This window comes from Lepisosteus platostomus, chromosome 7 (genome assembly GCF_059453375.1).
Source record: "Lepisosteus platostomus isolate fLepPlt1 chromosome 7, fLepPlt1.hap1, whole genome shotgun sequence".
In the NCBI taxonomy this organism is placed as follows: Eukaryota; Metazoa; Chordata; class Actinopteri; order Semionotiformes; family Lepisosteidae; genus Lepisosteus; species Lepisosteus platostomus.
In genome coordinates, this window is record NC_142617.1 from 45,684,291 (window position 1) to 45,709,273 (window position 24,983).

Sequence of the window (24,983 nt, forward strand, 5' to 3'; positions counted from 1 at the left end):
CCTTTCTTGTCAAATTTTAGGTTGTGATAGTTTTATAAGTATTTTAATGTCCAAAGAGATTCCTGAAAATGTTCACCTGATAGACATGAATAAGAGAGATTGTAGAACATGTAAATGCTTGGCTCCTCAACAAAATATCTGTCAAGTTCATTAGTGAGTTTCATATGAAGAGACACACTACTTTTTCAGGAGACGAATTGTTCCTATTAGGAGATTTTTGTACAGGGGCTGCAAGTCCTGATCAGAACCCCCATTGTTGGAGTTGCAGGTCACACCAACTGCAACACATAACAGCTACTGTACATCCCTGGGAAAATGTTTAGCATAGTTAAGAAGGAGTTCTGTACAATTTGTGTTAGGTATTATGATAGTCTTAACCATTTGTCTGACAAACACGGGCAAGAACATTTTTGTGCTGAACTCTCTGTAACTTCTGCAGGGAGAAACTGTCTTTATAAACCACCACTGCAGAAGACAATGGGTGATCTACAGTGGAGGGTGCTTCATGGTGTTCTGGCAACAAACTCCTTTTTGTGCATTATTCAGCATGGTTTGATAGATGCACATCTGCACAGATAGGGTAAAAAGACTGTCATTGTTTCTTGTACTGTCTAAGATTGCAACCTCTCTTCTGTTTTGAAAGACCTTTTCTCTGGGTTTGGCATTTTGTTCAGTGGTACTTTGTTTATCTCAGGGGTTTTACATTATGAGAACAAAGGAGAAAGAGTATAGATTGCAAATTACCTTTAGGGTCAAGCCAAGTTAGCCATTTTAAAAAGCAGAAAGAATGGAGTAAAAGGGATTCTTACAGGAGATGACGTTGCCATTTTGAAAGTGTTGGTATCTTCATGGATCTCTTTTGAATGTACTTATTATAAATTGGTTCATCAGCTGAATGCATTTCAGAATTTGTGGAGGTGGGAAATGTGTTGTGTGTGGTAGAGGATGAGCAATTGAAAAGCATTCAATAACTTTTGTTTCTTAAATATGCAATCTGATATGTGTACTTCGTAATTTAATGCACTGTTGTTTAACATAATTGATTATAAAAGGATAATTTAAAATTATTTTGCCTTGAGTGTGAGTTGGAAATATGTTGTATATTCTTCTAAATTTAAAAGTGCCCAAAATGTGTTTCTGGTTTATTTTCACCATATGCAGGATTCCATCAGAGTGGAGTCTGGAAACATTTTCAGTCACTTCTATTCTCAGGACAGTCAGCCAGCGTGTTACTCACTGTTTGAAGCTGCATTCTCAGCTGATTGTTAGTGAACTTTAATGATCTCGCAATTGACTGAAGATAGTAGATTAACATACTGGAATGAGAAAAAAAGATGATAGAAAACCTGTAAGAACCAAAGAAGACTTCTGTTTTGAGCGCATGTGATTAAACTACATGTATGAGCATTGACCGGTTGATGAGTAGGATTACTTGAATGCAAATGACCGTGTGTTTGGTCTCCAGGTGCACTGTTACATAGCTTGGAGTTGGAAATATGGGGGGAACCTGAAAAAAACAGCTGGAAAGGAATCTGATTGAAACTAACTTGTGTGCTTTATTCATTGTAGTTATTGCAAAAACAAATAAATGTGCTTATTAAGTATACATTAAATTCAATAGGCCACTCACATGATTGGAGTGAAAGGTTTGCAAACATGCGCACAGACAACACTGTACTTAGTGTCACTGAAACTAGATGTGGTGATCAGAAATAATTATTTTTTTAACTATTTTGAGAAATAACCTGATTGTGTGTCATGTGTATGAAACATTAAGCTTCATGGTGAACTACTAGCTACTAAGCTGTAGTACATAGCAGCAAAGCTAAGAATGCAAAGCAAGTTGAAAGGACAGATGGAATTCAGAACAATTCCTCTACACATTGGAGCAGATCAGTTCATTCGATCCAGAAACATTAAAATCAATATTGGCCTTAGACTTCTTTTTAGCCAGCTTGCCCGTGGGCTTCAGGTATTTCTCCTTGCTGTGGATGACCTGGATGTACTGGTCGGTGCTGCTGTTTTGCTGATCGCTGCTGGATGCGATGGATGCCGAGTCCGATTCTGTGAGGCACGGATCTGCTTTGTGTTTCAGCTTGGGCTTGACTGGCGGCTCGGGATGCTGCTCCAGGGGATCTGCGGCTCTGACGTTTGTCCGGGAGCGAGGGCGAGAGGCTGCATCCTCCCACTCCACTTCGCAGCCATCTTCATAAAACCCGTAACAGCTCTTCATCAGGTCTTTGACCAGGGAATGGTGGCTCTCCACTTTTTCCCCGATGTAGAAGCGAGCCGGCTGGTGCAGATCAGACAGAGATCGGGGCCGGTGCGTCTGGATGAAGGAGCCCCGACGGACTTTCTTTACCTCTTCCTCCTCCTCTTCCTCTTCGCTGAGGTGTGGCTGGCGTGACCTCTGAGGAGTCTGAATGCTGTATCGTTTGATGTGCCTGGGATACAGCTCCACTATGCCCCCTGGCTCGTCTACCCTGTAGTGCCGCGGTATCCTGGTGGAAGACCTCAGCAGTTTCTTCCGGGCCTCGTGCTCGTTGACAATCACATAGCGCGTGGTGTGAGCTCTGCGGCTGGAGAAGCCCTGCGCCCCTCCTCCTCCTCCTCCTCCTCCTCCGAGGGCCTCTGGGTGCATGGGCCGGATGCTCTTTCTGAACAAGGGATCTGAATGGACATTCTCCGTGTACCTGCTGGAGGGGTTGTATGCCACATGGTGGTAGGACTTTGATTTACAGGAGCCACTCGCGCCTCCATGTAAAAATCCTGGATGCCTTGAAATTGTGGGAAAACAAGGAAAGAGTGACATTTAATTGGCAGAAAAACTGTTTTTTCATTGGAGAAGATATTCATTGAGAGGGAGATTCATCTCAGGATCATTGCTGAAAGAATGGCTAAGTTATCTACAGCAGTGCATTTAGTCTGTTTCCTCCCACTAAGTCAGTTTGAATCTGACTGGTAGTTCCGCCCTTGTTTCTGAGCATTTTTCTGAATGTCAAGCACAGAAGGCTTCAGTAAAGGAATACAAATTTATATCTTTTAGGAGTGGTCTTTTTTTGCCACCAAGTATTCTTCTTGTAACTACCTACGTCATTTTAAGAGTTCCGGAGTCAAATCAAAATAAGAAACTAAACTGGTGCAGTGTGTTTTGCTCTTATTTGGGGTGCATAGCTTTAGACCTGAAGAAACCTAAAAGCATCCATATCACCCTGCAACTCACAACTGGCAACCCCCTGAAGCTAAGCAGTTGTGAGTTTGGCCATAACCTGGATGTGAGACTTCCTGGGAAAAACTAAGGTTGCTGCTGGAAGAGGTGTTAGTGGGACCAGTAGGGGGTGCTCACCCTGTGGTCGGTGTAGGTCCTAATGCCCCAGTATAGTGATGGGGATACTATACTGTAAAAAGGTGCCGTCCTTTAGATGAGATGTAAAACTGAGGTCCTGACTCTCTGTGGTCATTAAAATTCCCAAATTTCTCGAAAAGAGTAGGGGTGTTACCCCGGCGTCCTGGTCAAATGTCCTATTGGCCTTTCCCCATCATGGCCTCCTAATAATCCCCATCTATGAATTGGCTTCATCACTCTGTTCTCCTCCCCACTGATAGCTGATGTGTGGGGAGTGTACAATTATGGCTGCCGTCACATCATCCAGGTAGATGCTGCACATTGGTGGTGGAGGGGAGTCCTCATTACCTGTAAAGCGCTTTGAGTGGAGTGTCCAGAAAAGCACTATATAAGTGTTAAGAATTATTATTATTATAAACTCTTGAAGACCAGAGCTGGTCACTCCTGCTCTAAATGAAACATGAAAGTCATGTTCTAAGAAAAGACAAAATCAAAGTGCTCCTGCCTGTTTGGGATCTGTTCCTTTCTTTGTTTTTGTAATATGGGGATGGAAGGACTTTGTGACGTGGTTGCTGCCCTGTTGACATCCGTGCGGGACGCAGACTGTGTTATGGTGCGAATGCTGTTGCCCCTGCTGACCGGAGACTCAAAGTTGGCAACACTGCCATTGCGCCTGGGGGAAGAGGAGCGAATGGAGGACTCCTGGCTCGTAAGATCGCTCTCCTGCTCTGGCTTCTTGTCACTCCCTTCCTGGCTTTGCATTCTAGCTATGAGACAAAGAGACAGTCCAGGCAAAAATTCAGGCTTGCTTAAGCCAGAGACTTCCCAAAATGTTGAAGGTATGTATCTGATATGAAAATCAAGGACTCAAAAAGTGTTTACCTGCAGCCATCTGGAAAACTTTTTTCTTATCTTCTGTTCTCTCCTAGAATAAACATACAGTAGTCATGAATAACCTTAGAAAATAAAATATGAAAATGGAAAACAACATCATAAAGGCTAGGATATTCATGACGAAAAAGGATTGTAATTTTAAGCAAAAACTAAATTTAAATTACAGAATCTATATTAATCTAAACGGCTGTTACCCTCAACCCTTTAGCCATAAAAGGAGGAAGATAACAGAATTGTCTGCTTCTATTTTTCTCTTTATGTAAAAAAAAATTAAATCCACACCAGAACATCAGGCCACAGCTCATCCTGGGTTCTGTAGCATCAAGGAGGCTGAGAGAGTGGGACTCCCTCACTCTGCAAGTGACACTGGGAGGGATTTCTCCCCACAGCACTGGTAGCCACTTAACAGCTGGAGGACTGGAGAAACTGGGGAGCCTTACTCAAGGTACAACAGCAGTGTCTGCTGCACAGACTTGAACCCATGACCTATTGTTAATGCACACAAAAGCTCACCCACTACCCTATGCCATTCCACTGTGAATGAGCATTTATATATTAATATCAATATGTGGACACAAACTGAGAACCTTTTCTTACAAAGAGTGAAACTCCCAACAAACAGATTATGTGGAAATGTCCTTACAATGGAAAAAAAATTCTAACCCAAATTGTATCTTCTTCTAAATTTAAAAGTGCCCAAAATGTGTTTCTGGTTTATTTTCACCATATGCAGGGTTCCATCAGAGTGGAGTCTGGAAACAGTTTCAGTCACTTCTATTCTCAGGACAGTCAGCCAGCGTGTTACTCACTGTTTGAAGCTGCATTCTCAGCTGATTGTTAGTGAACTTTAATGATCTCGCAATTGACTGAAGATAGTAGATTAACATACTGGAATGAGAAAAAAAGATGATAGAAAACCTGTAAGAACCAAAGAAGACTTCTGTTTTGAGCGCATGTGATTAAACTACATGTATGAGCATTGACCGGTTGATGAGTAGGATTACTTGAATGCAAATGACCGTGTGTTTGGTCTCCAGGTGCACTGTTACATAGCTTACCTTCTGCAAGTGTCTTTAGTCATGATTGAGGACTTAAGAACACATAAGCTGTGCCAAGACAATCAGACGGGACTTACAAAAGCAGCAATAGGGCTGGAAGGACAACCACAGGGCTTGTGACGTAGTTCATGACTTTGCTGAACCACAAGGGGAAATCAGTAGCAATAGTTTCAGAAATTATGTCGTATATCTTCTCTTGACCACTAAAAAACAGAAAAGGATAAATTCAATATACTTAAGGTTTTTCCTTGAAACTGGAGGTTATTTACAAATCTTTTGATGCCTAACTGGACGGGGGTACAAAAATAGTTCAATTGCAGTTGCAGATAATTAAGGTGTTAGGTGCAAGTTCAAGAGAAAATTGATTTGATTGGATTTAATATTTTGCCTCCATAGTTTTAAACTACAAAATTATTGTTTTACTGTTTCTTTACATGACATAAGATAAACACCAGCTTTGACGATAAATCTTTATTAGGAGGTTTACACAGAAATAAAAGGCAAATCTGCACTGAACTGTGCAAATCTGCTTGTAAAACTGCCAGTTTATGTTTCAGTTGTTTTCAGTGACAGTAGTTGCTATTGTAGTCCATCCAGCAGTTATTTATTAACAAACATACTGGAACCAGAGAACCTGACCAAAACCCACACGAAGCATGTGGAGAACATGCAAACTTCAGTCATGAGTAAGAACAACCATATTTTGCTGTGCTACCTTTCCAATTAACTTTTAAATGTTATATTTTTGAAATGCACATTGTTTTTAGCACATAAAACACACTGCAGTTTGTGTAATAAATTACCTGTTTAATTCTGTGGTCTAAACCTACTCCAGTTACATTTTTTTTCAGAAAATGAAACACTAATGTAACTTAACAAATGGCTGTAAAATGTGACAATGAGGCCCTGGATAGACCACTGCACTCCACTAATGGGAACATTTCCACAAACATACTTGATTGTGTGCCACAGACAACATGTGCCGTGGGCTATAACTTTCTTTATGTCACTGCAGCGATTAAAACAAAATTAAGGATCCTTAATTTGAAAACAAATATGTTTCTCTCATATTTGTGTGACAATGGTAAGGTGTGACCAATCCTGCATTTATTATAACGTAACTGAGTCTGGTGAGTTTTTCTTCTATTACAGATACAGTTTTCTTATGAAATTATTAATTTAATAATTTCCACCATCTCCTCTCATTGAGTAATATGATCCTGGAGACATTTGTCTTCCTCTTTTGTATTTTATTTTATGTTGAATTCCACCAGCCATTACTAGAGCATGAACTTTACTCTCATCATAACTGGACCATAATGTAATTTACTAGCTGTGGAAAAATTGCCAGTATTTTACCAACAGCTAAAATGTACCAGTACTTCATTTAACCTGACGATGGCTTCATGAATAGGGAGAAAAGACCATCAGTGTGTTTTAACAGGGTGGTCAGAGAATACATTTATGAATAACCCCCATTGGCTGTTATGAATGGGCAACCTTAAAGATGAGGAAACAAAGCAGTGTAAAACATCAGTGAGCTGTAGGAGTGCAGATGGAGACCACTATAAGGGAATTTACCTGAAAGGCCCGCAGGTTTGAGATGGTCTATACCTGACTATTGCAAAGATTGTGGGGAGCATGCAGAGGAACAGCATAAATAACAGCATGGCAAGGTAGAAATTGTTGGATCTGGAACAGAAATTCAGTGATTAATTGTCACTTAAAAGCTTTAGAAAATAATGCATTCAATACCAAGGCATTGTAAATGTGACACAACTGCAAATTTGTAAAGAGCATCAAACCATTGAAAGTGGATGTACCAGAAACTGAATTTCAGCTACATGAAAAACTGGTGTAAACCTCGTTCACTAGCACAATTCTAAAAGCACCAAAAGACAAGCTTACTGCTGACTGTTTCTTGTATCTTAGCTTCCTTTTTTCAGTAATAGTCTTTTTCTGTAAGAAACACAAAACATTTTTATCTTACAGATAGTGACTACAGAGCCTTCACCTTTTCATAATTTGGCATTGGGACTACAGTCTCTCTTGATCAGAGAGGAAGCACCTTTTAATACTCTTTGTGGTACTGATTAAGAAAACATTTACAGTACATTGAAAGGTATACTGTTAAAGCAAATTATGTATGACTGAGTCTTACATATTGAATTTTTTTTTTGATTTACAGTTAAATTAACATGGCTTTTTAAAGTATGTATAATGATAACATTTTTAGAAAATTTGGCTTTAAAATATTGCACGCCATCCTATTTTGTCATGCAAATATTGCTAAGTTTGTAAAAATAAGAGGAAAGAAACAACATAAAATTATTATGTGCTCAATGGCTGTCTTCACTGTCTAATGATGTGTGGTTGTGTAATGGTGCCTTTTTCTCAGTTTATTAAGAGGGCTCGCCTGCTCATCTCAAGGTCTTTTGTGTCTCTTAAGATTAACAGCAAGTGAAATGGATAGCGTTTCAATGGTGTTTTTTTTCACACCTGAGAGTGAGCGATAAGCCCTGAAAGAGCCGGAGTAAGGGCCATTAAATAAATCAGACTGAGCACTCAGGACTGCGGTGGCATGCTAGGGTGGAGCAGACATTCAGAACTGCATTTGTCAAAGCTCTGGAAAGGAGCAGAGTGAAGCACAGAAAGCACCTTGTAGAAGACATGCTCACAGAACTCCAGCTGCAGTTTCCACTTGTGAAGAGGGATGTCAGCAGGATAACAGTTTTGTGGGTCATTTCTTTTAAACTGTGCCTAGATTCTGTACATGGAATGCCCCATAGTTTACATACTGAATATTTACTCTTAGTTTGTACAGAATGACAGGCCTGTTGAAAGAAGCCTGTTGTCAATCATGACACCTGACAGCTGGGCTCTTCCCTCTTTAAACCTGTTCCCTGGTAGCAGGTGTGTGAGGCAGGTTACAGAGCACCAGGGAGCTCTAGAGAAAGCATTCAAACAAGACAAGGGTCAAAGCCACTGAACCTGGGAGCCGAGGATCTAACACGGAAGCTTTGAAAGAGACTGGACAACAAGCCAAAGGGTCACTAGGAGACAGCTAGGCAAGGTGCTGAGCCACTCAAGATTTTCATTGTGTTTTCTTGGCATTTTTTTCTGGTCTCACACTTTGAGCCTTTTTCCGCAAACCAAGTTATTTTTTTCAGGAAAAAAGGGCACTACAGCACTGTTCCGACTTAGTGAGCCCTCACCAACCTGGAGGCTCTGAAGACCTGCTGATGTGGAACATTACATGTGAGCACTGCCCAGCTCCTGAGGTACATCAGCCCGATCAGCTTGAGAACATTGAATGCTGGGAGGCAGGGAGAGAAGAAGGCACCCATCCTGGAAGGAAATGGACAGTAGGGGTTTCAACATGAACAAACCTTCTGAAGATGATTTTCTACTCTGGGCAAGAGTAATCTGGCAGAACCTACTAACTCTAAACAATCATCTCTCCCTGCAAAGTAACTCTATTATTAATTCATTCTTGCCTCAATCTGGTTTTAGTCAACTTTTTAACGTTTCCCTTTGAGCTTAAAACATGTTTTTCTGTTCTTTTTTTCAATTCCCTTTGAGGGCTTAAAAGGCCTTGTGCTTCATTACATTAACATTAACACTACTTTTCCAATGAGACTTGGAGCCTTTATTTCTGTGAAACAATTCTTTACATACCATATCATTCCTTGGTTGTAAATCAGATGCAGGACATTTTCAGCTATTTTAAATTCACCGTATTCAGGCTATGAAGGAAACACATGCAGACAAAAAGTAGTGAGAAAAGGAGATGCTGTTCACTCCTGTTCACACAATTGAAGCAGTACAGAATGCTACAGGAGAACACAGAGGGCTACTTACAAACCTGCTCTCCAGATCCCAGCACCAGCAATCACTCAGGTATCGAACAAAAAGGCCACGAAAGAAATCAATCAATAAGATACTGGCCACGGTAAAAATCATGTCTATAATTGAAAGTTTCAGCATTTCCTGGAACAAAAAGAGATTACATTTTTTACTTGGTTTCGTTTTTCATATTGTTATTTTTTAAACAATTACTCCCATTTAATGCTCTTGTGAGTAATGGTTAAATGGGGAAAAATTACTAGTTGTTTAGGATTTTCTGAAAATCGATACAAGTGCCATCTCCGAGGCATCGTTAAGGAAACATCATCCTGCACATTTTAATCAATAAACAATACACGAGTGCTGCATTACAAGGAAAACGACTGTAACAAGGTAATATATTTTCATTCTGCTTGCCAACACTGTGCTTTTAAAAATATTTAACAAGGGCAATCTAAAGGGAGGAAAACAGATTTTCATTGAAGACATTGACAAAGGAATAAACGATACAAGCAGGTATTGTGAATTTGTACTGAAATCTTGCTGAGCTCTTAAAGAAAGCTGTTTAAACATTCTAAAAACAGTGTAAAAATCAAAGAGTAAAGCAATTTGAAGCCCCGTTCAGGCAACAGTCTAGACAGACACAGCTGAACTAGTCCCCGAGATATCTGTCTGCGTACCTTGGCATTGAATACCTTAGGAACAAGTAATAGGTTTATTCCATGCTGAAAAAAAGAAGAGAACACAACGTTTCGGCCGTGGAGCCTTCTTCAGGTTGAGTACCTTAAGTACTTTGATGTTGTGCAAGGTCTACTTTTGCTGGAAAAAGTATACATACAAATCTAAATTAAAACTTATTGCAATATCTCGTACCTGTCCAACGTAGGTTTCCCAGCACTGGTCTTGTTGCGACTTCATGTTGTACTCATATGATGCTGTTTTATTAAGGGCTACAGGAATGATGGTTCTGGGTGTGTTCTCCACCAGGCCTAAGCTCAGAGTGCTGTTCCTTCTCTCAGTGATTTCAGGCACAATAGTTGAAAGGTTTTCCTCTTCTGGAAGAGCAATAGTGGCCAGAAAAGCTGTGGAGTCTGACCAGTTGCTGGAACCAACAGAAACCTCCTAGAAAACACACACTATTGTTGTTTTCTCCTTTTTAGTCTGTGGTTTGTGAACTGTTTAATTCAACACCTTCAAGAACGTATTGCATGCCAATAGTTTTGTAGGTTGTTTTCCCATTTTGATTAAATATAAATACAGTATGCATTTTTATTCTTTGTTATATCGATGAGAGAATAACAGAAATAGCTTTTGGTGCACGTTATCACCTTAAATTAATTTCTAGGGATTTGTAACAATACAAATCATAGATATAAAGCCTACTTAACACAGCACAGATATAATATATTTCTTTATACTGTATGATGCACCCTTTCAAACCCAAGGATAATGTACATAGTGATAAAAAAGACAAAAAAGTATGATAAAAAGTTAAAGAAAAAACAAACAGGAGCATACAGGATTGTACATGTATAGATAAAGAGTGTAAACATGGAGGAGCTCAGAGATGTATGATGGAGCCAGGTTTTTTATCTTGATGTTCAGTACCTTGTTCAGAGCCTTGAAAGTCAGTAACAAGAACTTATATTGAATATGTGCCTTTATAGGCAACCAATAAAGAGACTTACTGTAAGTGTAGGAGTGATATGCTGCTAACATCTGGTGTGAGTTAGAGGTCTAGTGGCAGAATTTTGGACATATTGCAACTTGTTGAGCAGAGAGTTAGGGAGTACAGAGTTGGAGAAATCAAGCCTTGATGTTATCAATGCATGAATCTAATGAAGGTAATATTTCTAAGATGACAAAAAGATGTCACATGAGGCGCAAAACACAGAAGAGAAGGAGTGGCTCACAGATTCCTGTCTGTGGCTGATACGTGAATGGGGAGCCATCCACCAGTACAGTGAAGCTGTCAAGCTTCTGTCAAAGTGACATTTGCCACCGACCAGTGAAATTGTGACTATTTAGCTTCAGGTGATTTAATGCCAACCACACAAACGATGTCACACAAACAAGAGATAAGTGATAGAGGGGGAAGACGAAACGCTTAATTCCTTTAACAAAAGCTCTTGTAAAAAGTGAGACCTGGCTACAAATGTATGTGTTATTCCAGGCATTAGTACAATTATGGCATTGAATGAACAAACATGACATCTAGTGGACTGAGTAGATATTACTGCTCTTTGCAATAGTTTATAATACATATCTGCTGCAGGTTAAGGATATTTTTGAACAGATGTGTGAGTTTCTTTTAAATATTTGTATTAATAGACGTTCAGACATGATGAAGGTGGTGTGGTGGCACAGTGGTCAGCATTGCTGCCTCATAGGACCAGTGCCCTTTGTTCAATTCTGGCCATGAGGTGCTATCTGTGTGAGGTTCCTCCAGGTATTTTTTTATTTCTTCCCACAGTCCAAATTCATACTGGTAGGTTAATTCACGTCTGGGAAAACTGACCCTGGTGTGAATGTGTGTGTCTTTGTATGCCCCGTGATGGACTGCAATAGGCTTAACTCCATCCCTGAACTGGATAAAGCAATTAGAAAATGGAAAACGGATGGATGAACATGATGATGCTCAAATGTTGAAAGTCAATCTTGAAGTCAAATGCTGCTCAAAAGGCAGGAATAAAACTGCAGTTCTAAAATAAATATTTTTAAGTAAATTAAAGTACATTACTTACGGTTGAACTCATGCTGTTCACCTTGTCCAGAAGAGCAATGATCAAGCTGTAGAGGTTTCCCAGGTACAAGACAAGAACCCTGAAAAAAACAATCACAAGTTCTTAGAAACTGAAAGTTCCACTAGCTGTCAGTGCTGTGCCATTCACTCTTAATGGCACCTATAATTAAGGCAAATGGAGCACTACAGATTTAAGGGAAATCTCAGAAATGTTTAGTGTTTTTCTGAGGCACAACACGTTACAATTATGGATTCGAGTCAATAAATTTAAACATTTTGTTGGAGAAAATATTCATCCATTGTCTTTGAGTGTGAGAGGATGAGCTATATAAATTCCCCGACTGACACCAAAGTCCCACTGCCTGGGCTCCTGTTAGATGAGTTACGGCTTGGTGACACACAAGTCCTTTTCCACATCTGCCATGGCCTGGGAGAAAAAGCCGTATACTACTGTACTACAGTGTACACTATTAATCTGGTGTTTCAAATTGGTAGACATGGAATAGAGAAAATTATTATCAAACCCAATTAGGTTATATGTCTAAATAAACACTAAACAGGGAGAAATATTCAGAATACCATAATACTAAAATCTGTGCCGGAGCTCCTACCTGGCAAGCTGAAATCTCAGTGTTGTTCTGGGATGGTACATCTCCAGCTGGGCCACCAGCTCAAAAGCAGAGGGAGCAATCATGGTGATAAGAGACACAACCACACTGACCTGGGCACATGGGAGACGAAGCAAGACTCATTCCCATTACTTTTCAAAATGAACATTTGCATAAACAATCAGTTTGGTGGAGCACTTTCTCCCTTCTCCATGCCGTCTACTGGGCTTCTGGTGAATAATGGCTGTCACCCAGGTGGGTGGTGCATTGCAGTGGTGGATGAAATACTGTATATGAAGCACTTTGGGATTCTTCAGGATGAAAAAGCACCACATAAACACAAATATTTCTTCTTATTATTAAATCCTTAGTACAGTGGTGTTTATGTTCAGATTGCACAGAAGTGTGAGGATGGTTTAAACAACTAACAGTGTTGTGACCAAGAATGATACCGTGTGAATTAGATCTCATTGCTAGTTAGATATGAGAATCCTTCAAAATGTGGATCAGAATTATACTGTAATTAAATTGCAGTTTACAGTGCTTCTCCTGAACTGAACATGCATGCAACATTATTTTCATGTCTAGAATAAATCATTACATAGTATGTTTTATAGGGAAATCAAAACTAGAGTAAATGTTTTCCTTCTAATGCATATCAAAGACATATTAATGGCGCCTCCCAGACCTCATTCTTCTCCCACAAGGTTAATTCTGGCTTCTCTTGCTCAAGTTTCTGAGAGCGATCAACGACAAAGTAGATGATGTAAATACTCCCGGCGAGTGACAGCAGAACAAGAATGTTGGCCAGGATTCTCAGACTAATCATTACAGCCCTGCAAAAGGAACAGGAATAAACAAAGATTTCTGTGATGCTTACATAGCTTTGTTTGAATAAAACACTGTTGGTTATTGCTAGACAAACAGAAAAAAAAAATGCTGAAAGAAAAAATTACAAGATCACAGTTTACAACACAGTTTTAACCATATTGAATATAATGTAACATTAAGTATATCAGGACACAATCTGTTAGATTCCTTTACATTTTTTATATGAGCAGCGCCTGGGGTATTACTAGCACTAGTGAATATTGATTTACAGATGAGAGACGTTGATATAGCTGCAGTCATCCTGCACTTGAAGAAGCAGTTTGTCTGAAATACAGTGGGGTGTCTTTTGCAGGCACGATGCTGCTGTGATTGTGATGAACCAGCAGAGAAAGGCTGATAAATCACCTGAGGTCAATGCAGCATTTCCAGTGCCGCAAACTGAGACAATTAATGAAAGAAGCCACATTAATGCATGATACTCTGCTAAACTAACATAATCAAATAGATCATTTTACTGGCCTCTCAACAGACTCAAACGAGTAAGCATGTTTTCTGAGTGGACACTGGGCTCTATAATCACTGGTTTGAGACTAGGCCAGATCACTAGCAGACTGTGACTGGTTTCCCCAAGCTGTAGCTAACTACTGGCTTAGTGTCACTGTGGGTAGAGTGGGATTAAGGTGGTCAGGGACCTCTCAATTCCATGTCAGTGAGGAACTGGACTCTCCTCCAATCAGTGCTGAGCCTCCAGTATGGGGTTGCGTTGCCTGTGACACATTAAGAGATTAATATTTTAAAGGTGGGTAGATCAGAGGAGTCTTCGGACCTGCCCACTTTCTCACTCTCCCCTGTGTGTGGTCGCAGGGTTTGTTGTCATGAGACAAGGGACACAATCTGGCTATTCTCGATTGGGTGGTAACTACTGTATAACAAAAATGATAGGTGATTGTAAATTTATAAAAATGAGATGAACTTCATAATCTCTTTTTACTTCCTCATTTTAATTCACAAAAAATATATATTATTTCCAGGACACATTCTATATCAGAATGTGGAGGTGCAGTTTACTCTATTGGAGCTCTAGAAAGCAAAAGAAAACAATAAGAAAAGTGGTGTTCAAAGCTGTTCTTATCCTGCCCTATGGCCTCCCAATGTGAGAGACAGAGACATGGTCAAGACAGTGATTTCAAAAAGGAGTTTCAGTAGTTCCCTTGCATTCAGTACATTTAATAGTTCTGCAGAAAGGATGGAAGCCCACATGTAGCAGTGCAGATACCCACAGGCTTTTGTCCTTCTTCTTCTCCTGTTCTTCTAGAATTGCTTCCTTAAAAAGGATGAAAATTACAGTACAAAATCAATCAATACATTCACATTACCTAATCAAACAGGACAAATATTTTTGTCTCATGTTCTATGTATCCTGCATGTTTTGGTTTTATTGTGGGTCCTGGAATAGTCATAGTATTAAAAATATCCTTTGAAATAAACACCCTCTCACCTGACTGTTCCTCTCAAGTATACTTTAATACTCCTTACACCTGTGTATATTCATAATTGTCTCAGTCACTTGCAATATATAGTCTAAGTCCAGTAGTGTTTTATAGAACTGGAAGGCAACACTTAACTCATTAACACCTGCAGGACATCTCTGAACAGCCTTCTCACTACTGAGGACTGCACAGATTTCAGATGAGCTTTAATTGATAGCTTTGCCCTATGGGAAATCATGAATAGCAGCAGCAGCTAATCTACTCTGGGTACTGAATTAAAGCTGAGCAATCATTGCCAATCAGATCAGGGAGAGTCTATCTTGTTGTGCAGCCCAGACACTCACCCTGATGTTGTTGACAATCGCTGCTGCTTTGCTCTCTGCTGCCTCGGGGTTTCCAATCAGGTAGTCCCAGGCACAAAAGACACGCCAGCAAAATGTGTAGTTCTCATCTGAGGCGCTGGCTAAACTAAGCCGGGAGTTTTTTGCCATTCTGTTTAAAAACAATGAAGGTGTATTTGAAATTAGCTGGCCTTTTCTCATTTTTCACCGCAAACAGAGAATGCAGTAGCTAGTTTTCATTAAAAAGCTTCTCCTGCTCCACACTGACTGATCTTCCCAATTACCTTGAAGTTCTTCGGGGTTAATTTTTAATTCAAAACATTTAATATTGTAGAAATCCTTTACCAGCTACAGGTGGAGTTGAATATAAAAACACTATCACACTGCTAGAATGCGATTCTTTGAGATAATAGGATGGTGTGGGTACATAATACTGTCAGAGCATTATTACGTTACTGATTGCTGAGCTAATTCATCTGTCAATGTGTATTTTCCTTGTCATAATATAATAGTGCATACAGATAAAAAGGAAAGAGCTGTAGATTATCCTTGTTACTTGATCAATTAAATCTTATGTATGCAGGGATAGCAAAGCCTAGTCTTATATGACGGGTTTTACACTTTCTCGTCACATTTGATGAAGAGCTAATTAACATTAATTGCCATTCCAAACAAATAAAATGAGGGTAATTCAATTCATAACAAAGAATTCCTTCTCAATAAGTGAAATAAAAAGAAGTAAAAGAGTTGCCACCATTACAAAAACTGATACAGAGAAACGCGAATGTCTATCGATTACTTTCTTAACAGGATAATGAAGCTGTAGGCATAGACAGTCATCCCAACCAGGAAGTAAGCCAAGGGCAGGCGGTATCCAGCGCTCCCAATCTTCCTAACTCGGCCGTAATATCCATAAAACAGGACAGAATACTGGAGGTAGCCCTGTAGAATTGTAAAGGACAGATTGCATGTCAGAGAGGGAGCCATTGAATTAATTAAATGCCTGCGCAACTCAGCAGGGTGTAATATTGACAAAGCAATAAAGCATTTTCATAGCCTTGCCCCCAGTGACCAGATGGTGTCGAGGTCCTGTGCTGAGGCGAGGTGATCCTTTGGAATGGTCTTGCTTCTCGTGGTTCCAAAAGGCGCTCCTGCCAGAAGCTAATGGGGAAAAACACAGACGGGACCTTCCGTGACTGATGCAGTTTTGCCGAGACCCCAGGAAATTGCATCCAGGGGCACAAAAGAAATTGAGCATAAATCGTGCTAGTCCACGCAGCAACCTCTGACTCAACTTACAGAGGCTAGTCTCTTTTTCTTTCATTTCTGTCAGCAGTTTTATGGTCACGCGTTCCTGAAAGACGAACTGTCCTGTAGTTCTGAAGCACCATTCATTAACGCTTTGTAATGGCACTCACATCTTCAGTTTCTGAATACAGATTAAAATTTCTCTCCCTAAAGCCTTCAAAGATAGCAGCAAATAAGCAATTCATATTAATGACATTAGGGATCTAGAGGCTTATACTTACATGTGACATTTGTCGCCATTATTAATAGATATTTATTTGAATATATTACTGGTTTAAGTTTAAGCTCTGTACTAGATACGTCTTATCTCCTTGAACAAGAGCTACCTGTAGGTTAACTCACTTCAGGCAGTATCACAAATGCTCCTGTCATGATGGTTAAGACAATGTTAATACCAAACAGCCATCTCAGAAAGATGAAGTAAGAAGCAACGCCAGATCCAAAGTGACCTTTGAAAGAGACAGGAAAGAAACATGAAGGGAATGAAACAGTCATTACAGACACAGGTGCAATTCAGGGCAGAGTCATAATTTAAATTAGACATTTCAACCCTGTGCAAGGTGTTTTCATGAAAGCAAGGGTACAGCTTCCAACATAAGCTCTGAGCAGAAGTCTTTGTACATAATCCCCACATTTGTTTTCTATACTTGTGCTGTGAAATACATTTCTCAAACGGCTCTTATTAGCTGACTCGGCAGGCATAACTTTCTGTTGTACTTTCTCACAGTAGATGTATCATTTTGTGTCTAGTATATGAAAGACAAGCAGCTGTCCATTGAGCTTGTATGAAGTAAAGAGGCAATCTTTATACACCGTTACAGAGGAAGGTCTCACCAACAAGGGAAAAATCCTACAACCAAATACTAAAAGTGTAGGCAGATTGAGCACATAGTGATATCCTTTGAGTTACCACAGTCTTGAATTTCACAAGGGACAGTTTTCTATAAACAAAGATCTGAATTCTGAATAATGAGCATCTGTTTCTATTTCGTATTAATTCTGTTTCCTTCTGTCACTCCCTGTCTGCAAAGTAATGGATGGACATATTGTAGAGCGAGTGTTCTAAATGACTGATAAGAATCACTACTTACTCTCAATCTTCTTAATCCTCATTTCCCATGGAATGAAAAGGACGACTATGTTATATGCCAAACGTGACAGTTTTTTCAGCAACTAGAAACAACAACAAGAGCAAAGCACAAAGTAATGATTTTTTGAGAAATTTACAGTGAAAAGACAAACATCCAAGTTTGCTGAGATATTTCCCAAATCCCATTTCTTAGAATACCCAACCCTGTTGAAGCTACGGCATGGTGCTGAATCTGTGGCAGTCCAGGGTTCATGAATATTGAATACTTATCACAGTTTATTTTAGTATTGAATTTTACTGCAATCACTTCATAGGTTCCAAAGGTCACAGTTAATAAATTGTTTTCTTTTTTTAGAGCATACAGGAAACCTAAAAAAACAGAACAATTGCAGTGAGCCATCAGTTGGCGGTGAACCTAAATCATTGAACACACTATAAATAATTAAAATTAAATAAATAAGTCTGACTTCTAATCTTCCAGATGCCCAAGCAACAAAAGCAATCTTTTTAATTAATAAACCATCATCAATCTACATGGCAAAAATCAATTAATTTTAATGGAGCTTTGGAAGCTTTATTGAATACCTTTGAAACATTTTAATTAAACTGGGCAATAACAACTGGCTATAAATTTGAGCAGTGTGTCTGTAAGTGAACACAGGAAACAGCCTGAAAATTCCCCACTGTAACCTGCATGGATCATAAACAGAGACAAGAAAAGGGAAAAATCACACAGACTATCAGCCTGCAACTAATGCACAAAAATGAAATATTGTAAAATGTGAAGTCCTTAAATAGACTAATGCAATACATTACTTTTATATAGGATTAGAAATGATTTAAAATATTTTCTAGGAAAACAGCTATACCAATTACCTATATAGAACATATTACTATACCCATTAGTTCATTAGTTGGCTATGGAAGCTCTTTACTGCAATTTAATTGATACAAGTGTTCATTACAATACATTACAGCTAAGCATTGCTCTTGTCAGAATAACATAATTTGAAGAATCTCTGATGAAAGGGCTTTGTCTTGGATTGTGAGATAAACATGGTAAAATCAAGACACCTGATAAAGAGGAACCGAAGAAGGACCAAGAAGTATGAGTTGTGACTGACCAACAGATCCATTACTGACAGATGCAATGGTGGTCATTCTGACCAGCATTTGAATTCAAGCAGCCTGAGCAGTTGTTTCAGAGTTGTGAAGATATGAGACGCACTTATGGTGTTTGGAGGAGCACACCGTACTTCAGATTGATTGTTGCTGTGTTTGAGTTTTCATTATTAAATGAAAAACCTACGTCAGCTCCTGCAGCTTGATACCCCCTTGTCCTGGTCAGCCTGCCTTCGTACTTCAAAACAATCTCCCTGGCTTGCCTGAGAAGATAGACAGCATCATTAAGACCTGTAATCGGAGCCCTTCCTGCTCCAATCCATTTTCTGCAATTTCAAGTTTCTTCAATAGGAATCAAAGGAAAACAACAAGGCACAGGTTTCCTGCAGAGACCAGGTATGAGGCAACTCTCTATAAGAAACCATTGGTACTATACAAAATACACCAATATGCGCATTTGTCTATTACCCCTTTTCAAGCAATTTTCAAGCACAATATATACAGTAGAATATCTTTAGGAATTATGCATTATCTGTATAGACAAGATTTTTCCTACTGAATGTACGCATTGGAAAATAAATGTACCTACAGATATGATGGCTATTGTGGATGTCAAGGAGTTTTCTATTCTGAATAATTATATTGATGAAGAAAAGAGATGATTGGCACACATACAAAGGAATACATATTCTTTAAATAGTTATTCAGTTAAAATAAAGTACTTTTTAACTGAAAGAGGTTTCCTAAATTTTCACTACACATTAAAATGGTTATTTTAAAAGTGGCCAACAAGCCTGTTATTTAATATTATATTATATCTCTAAGATACTTTGCATTATTTTTTTATTTACCCTACTTAAATCATTAATAGTATTTTTAAGACAAGCCATCTGGCTCCACTTTCTTTTAATGCATTGCAACAAGTGCTTGTTTTATGTTTTTAACTTCTAGATTATAAACACTTTTGTCCCACTGGGTCCATTCTCTTCTTTAGCACTGGGTTTGCATTCCCATTCTAGAAAAAAGCAGTAAACTACTGCAGACCAGCAGTTTTTTTCGTTTGATTAACTGAAATGATTTCAGCCACAGTTTGCAGACTCTCTGAATTGAGACCAACAGAACGATTCTTATTTTATGGCTCCACTTCTTTTCAGCAGTAAGGCCAAAATCTTCACAGCCAGTTATCCTGCATGTGACACTCGGTTATTCAATGTACATTTGTATGATGAACATGTATACAGCAGTGTTGACGACATCATTATCATCTTGTAGAGTGAATCTTGAAGCTGCTCAGGGCTGGTCCTGGTCTCCAGCAGAAAAGGGGGCCGCAGCCAGTGCTTCTCAGCTCTGGTTTCATTCTTACTGTGCTGATAATCGCTGGTGACGAGTAATGGCATTACTAATATGTTTGGCTATTAGGACATTGTTTTCTCCACTCAGTCCTTGGTTTCACGAATACTCTTCTTCAAATGTATCGTTCCAACAATGTCAGCACACAGACTTTCTCAAATCTCTTCTCAACTTGTTGGTTAAGAGTTTTCTCTCCTATTAAATAGGTAATCATTCTCTAATGAACAGACACAGATGGGGATGCCCTTATATCATACACTCCCACAATAAAAAAAAAAATATTTCTGTAAAGGAAACCATTGCAGCTGATACATCTGATTAAGGGAAATTCTGAAACACAGAAACCTTTAGGAGCTGAAAACCAATATGAACAACATGCCTGAAGCAAAAATTTGAAATTAATTATTCCGTGGTCAAACTTGGCTTGAACAAACACCAGGGTCCCTCAGGACCAGTGTCACTGTTTTAATGAGAACAGTTGCTGCTGCAGTGTATACTGTACTGTATGTGGAGTTGTTGGACCAGAAGGTGGTGATTTTTTCTGTGGAATACAATTTTCAAAAACCAACATCCCAGTTTGGTGACTGGGACACACCATGATATAGGTACTATTCTTTGAATGACACATTAAAGTGAGCTTTAATCGTGGTTTGCAATAGTAGACGCAGTTTTGCACTTCTGCCTCTTCACCTGCTGTGTGTTGGGATTGTTTGGACATGAAGGTGGGGGTGCGTTTCACTGGTGGACAGGTCCCCTCCAAAACTTAAAGTGTTTTGCGATTCTTTTGTGTGGAAAGCACTTTAGAAACATAATTATAAATTAAATATTTGTTTATATTTTTACTGCATTTAGGCCATTCTGCCACAATAAAAGGGAATAAACCTTTCTGGAGACAGGATTCAGAATTTTCATCGTGAGTCCACTGAAAATATTAAAGCAGGCCAGGCTTTAGTTCACATAAACCATCCAAATGTATTTTTATGCATACATCATAAAGCAGCACTGCCATGCCAGTCAGATGTATGCTCTGACTAACACAATTAATGCCTAAACACAGCACTACATTACAGCTGGTTGTATACAATCTCAATGCATTCTTGCCATGAATCACATTGCTTTCTGGCTGGAGAAGGCTTTATTGCCATCCTACTAGAGGCAGCCAGCATGTTGGTGTCACAGTGTAGTTTTAATTCAAGGGAGTTTTACTCCATGTTTACCTCTCTATTACGACAGTACTATTTATAGTGTTAAGGCTTTCTTACTTGAGGGCTTTAAGTTTGTGCCGCATGGGCCAAGGTCGAGTGCGAATGTTGGCGATGATCTCCTTCTGAATCTGAATGTTCTGGAACATTTCCTCAGGATCGCTGCTCTCAATCCTCTCTTCAATTTTGTCATCATCATCCGAATTACTGAGATTTAAAAAAAAAAGAGGTACATAAAAAGGTTAAGGATCCTTCTACCAGAAAGCATTAATTTTACTTAAATGAGATTCCCATTCCTTAGTTTTTTAAAGTTTTGCGATCATAAACTTATGTTTTATGATCTACTTCTGTCCCAAATTAGCTAGCTAGGCTTCCTCTCATTTGTATGTACAGTATGGTGTTTCATGTCTGATAAAAATATGTAGCATATTTTGTTTATGCAACAGACTGTGCAGGTTAATGTGGCAAATATATACTGTATATAACTATATGTACATGTACCAAACTGATGTCCATTTACATTTACACATATATTTTTAGTTTAATAGATTTAAGAAACCACATGAAAGTGTTTTTTCACAAAAAAGCAGTTTTAATAAGCTTTGTAACTCATAAAAGAATTATACGTAATGTTAGTACAGATATATTTAAAAAGCAATTTTGATTACAGTGTGGGAGTAATGTAACACATTAGTGTTATATACAAAAAGGTAAGTGTTTCAGACTGCATGCGCAAGACTACCAGCATTACCTTGGTTCAAGCACAAAGGTTGTTTTGAAAAATGCACGCTTTGTTAATTAATCTAATTTCAAACATATTTCAATCAACCCTGAACACTTCATCAACATTCATCAACTTTCTTGATGAAAAATGATAAACAGAATCTTTCGCCACACAAAAACCTATCATATGAGAAATGAAACAATCAGTAATGCAATAAGAAACACAAGTAACAGGCTTTTACCTGGGTTGCTGATCTTGGTAGGGTGAATAGATTCTTCTGGAGTTTTTTCTCACACTTTTGTATCTTCTAGAAGATCGCACGGGTCTGCTAATTGCTACTGGCTCGCTGACTGTTGTCATTTTTTTTGTATTTTGTGTTTTCTGTCTCTGTATGAGTGTTCAAACTCTCAGCTCTTCAGCAATGAAAAGCTTCTTGTCTGTAATCCGTCTACCCCCCAACAATGATCTCGCTGACTGGTGGTAGGAAGAGTGGCTGCACTACCTACTGACATTATCCCTCACTTCAGAGTGACAGGGACCCCCAGTGGGGAGAATTTAAGATAACACAATTACTCCAATCACAGCCTTATTGACCACCTCTTAAAGTGACAGTACACCTGAATTGAGCTGATTTCTATTGGAACTTCAGCAACAAACATAACTTAATTTACTGATTTGGAATAGTGAGGTAATGTCACGGCATCATAAGGACATTAGAATTATCTTTCTAATAGGTTACAAAAGACTGGAGTTAATTTTTGGCTTGTGTACTTTATTATTACCATAAATTATTATTATTATTATTATTATTATTATTATTATTATTATTATTATTAACTGCAAGACTACTTGTAGGATTCTCACCCAAACCAACCCTTTCCTGAAAGATAGTATAGATTGGTTCATACTACCATCAACCACTGTGTGAAGAAGCCTCCTCTGTTTTAAAATCACTTCCCTACAAAGCTGCATACTGTCTTTAGGGCTCAAATAAACCTTTCTTAGATCTGTTTGATGGTTTTTGCTTAACTCAGCTGGAAGATGACAACATACTAAAGACAGTTATCATATTATGTAGATGAAGCTATAAACCTTTTGATTTGGTAAGGAAAAACAATTATTCGTAATGATGTCCAGTATTTAGACGTGGTTAGTGGTATTTTAAATTTGCTGGCATGCAGTGCATTTTATGCAAAAGCACTAGTTCACTTTTTCCCAGTGTTTTGCATCATTTAGTGTCATTGGGAAGACTATTAGGGTGTATGGCCAAATAAGTTACTGCATAGTTAGAAAATGCCTCCTCTTGGAAAAGCATATTCAAATAAGATAACAATATATGATAATATGCCATATGTTCATTTGGCTTTTGGCTTCACTTTGCTTTAGTTTAAAGTATAACAGAAGGTATGCCCATTTTAAACTAGGCCTTAAAGAATTTTATAGACTCAAAATGTTGAATTAAAACGATCTCTTAATGTTCTCCAAGGTGCAATATTCTAAAACTCCTCCTCACTGTGGGATAAAAGGGAAATTCAGTTGTAATTGCAAATCTGCTTGTACTGAGGAAGGTGCCAAATTTTTCCAGGACAAAATATATCAGAATAATATCAGAATCAATATCAAATGTACAGTGTTATAGTCTCAAAATCCCAAAGCATTTGTATTTTCTATAGGTGATTAATCATATAAACTGCATACAGTATGAATTTTCAAAAGAATGTCACAGCCCATCACTTTCAATAAATACTTATCCAATATAGGGTTAAGGTAGCCCAGAGCCTATCCTAGAAAGCATAAGGTGCAAGATGGGATACACGCTGGACAGGATGCCTGTCTATTTCTCAACATAGACACTAACACACACATTCACAACAGGACCAGCTTTTACAGAAGCAAATTAACCTGCCAGTATGTCTTTGAACTGTGGCAGAAAACTGGAGCATCCAGAGGAAACCCACGTTAACATGGGAAGAACATACAAACTCCACGCAGAGCAGCCCAGGAGAACCCAAGCTCTGCGAGGCAGAATGTGTTGGTGCATTTTTTTAAAAGAAAATAAGAGTACTGCTACTTCCATGAGTGGAATTTGACTTTAAGATTGCTTGTAGCCCCATCAGTGGAAGTCACCCCCAAAGGCAATAAGCCTGTGAATACTGTAAGTGGTCATAAATAATTAAATAAGTGATAATTGTAATTATTCAGCATGAGGATAGTGGAGTATTTGGAATAAGTGGCCATTTCCTATTTTTCTGACAAAAATAATTTCACATACTGTGAAACAAAGTTAGACCATGAAAAAAGAGCAACATTAAGGTACCTAGAATAATACGTTGATTCACTCTCAACAAAATGTGCAGCTTTGCACGTTCATAACATTTATAATCTTATCCAGCACACTCATGCTATGATTTATTAAGGCAAATCTAATTAAAATGCATTGTTAAACCTTGTACTTACACAGTAAAGCCTAGAATAATTTCATTTGTCATGGATCACAAAACCATACTCTCCCAGCGCTCAGATGACTACCAAATCCAAAGCATTAAAACGTCAGCAATTCAGTAACCAACAATAGGCCATGAGAAAGAAACGCATGTGAAATTTTCAATATTGCATGGAAAATTAATGTGGAAAAACGTAATTGCAAGCAAGGAGGGTGGTTTAATGCTTGTATTACTTTATGAGAGAGTTACTGTACGAGTTTGGAACAAATTTACAGTTGCTGCAGAACACTAGAAAACCCAAAAAGTATAGGTGTTTCAACATACGGAATACATGCAAACATTTTGTTTTTTGTTATAGCATATTAATACAGAACATTACAGAGCTAACATTGATCTGTTGTTGTCATTCCTAGCCTTCATATGGTATCAAACTAAATTGTACCCTCAGACATCAAAAATGTTGACTTTATAAACAGATTTACTACCCCCTTAGAGAAATAAATTTTCTAAGCTATACATCTGAGAAAATATTCTTCTTTTACTATTATAACTTTCTGTAAATCACCTAACATTTATAATTTCCAGA

At 38.6% G+C, this 24,983-nt stretch overlaps 1 protein-coding gene across 1 annotated transcript; it reads right to left on the bottom strand.

The window, feature by feature from the left end:
- Window positions 1–1,537: 1,537 nt before the first annotated feature.
- tmc3 (transmembrane channel like 3) lies at window positions 1,538–22,458 on the bottom strand. The gene is made up of 22 exons (XM_088640741.1): window positions 22,195–22,458; window positions 21,290–21,436; window positions 18,865–18,940; window positions 17,557–17,638; window positions 16,808–16,914; window positions 16,220–16,318; window positions 15,957–16,099; window positions 15,161–15,308; window positions 14,607–14,650; window positions 13,184–13,331; window positions 12,499–12,608; window positions 11,889–11,967; window positions 10,018–10,266; window positions 9,160–9,288; window positions 8,977–9,044; window positions 8,518–8,646; window positions 6,880–6,990; window positions 5,376–5,501; window positions 5,050–5,128; window positions 4,229–4,271; window positions 3,852–4,113; window positions 1,538–2,777 (listed from the first exon to the last, which is right to left on the bottom strand). Exons 1-22 carry the CDS (start codon window positions 22,311–22,313, stop codon window positions 1,877–1,879), a joined length of 3,399 nt encoding a protein of 1,132 aa, XP_088496867.1. The 5' UTR covers window positions 22,314–22,458; the 3' UTR covers window positions 1,538–1,876.
- Window positions 22,459–24,983: the final 2,525 nt, after the last annotated feature.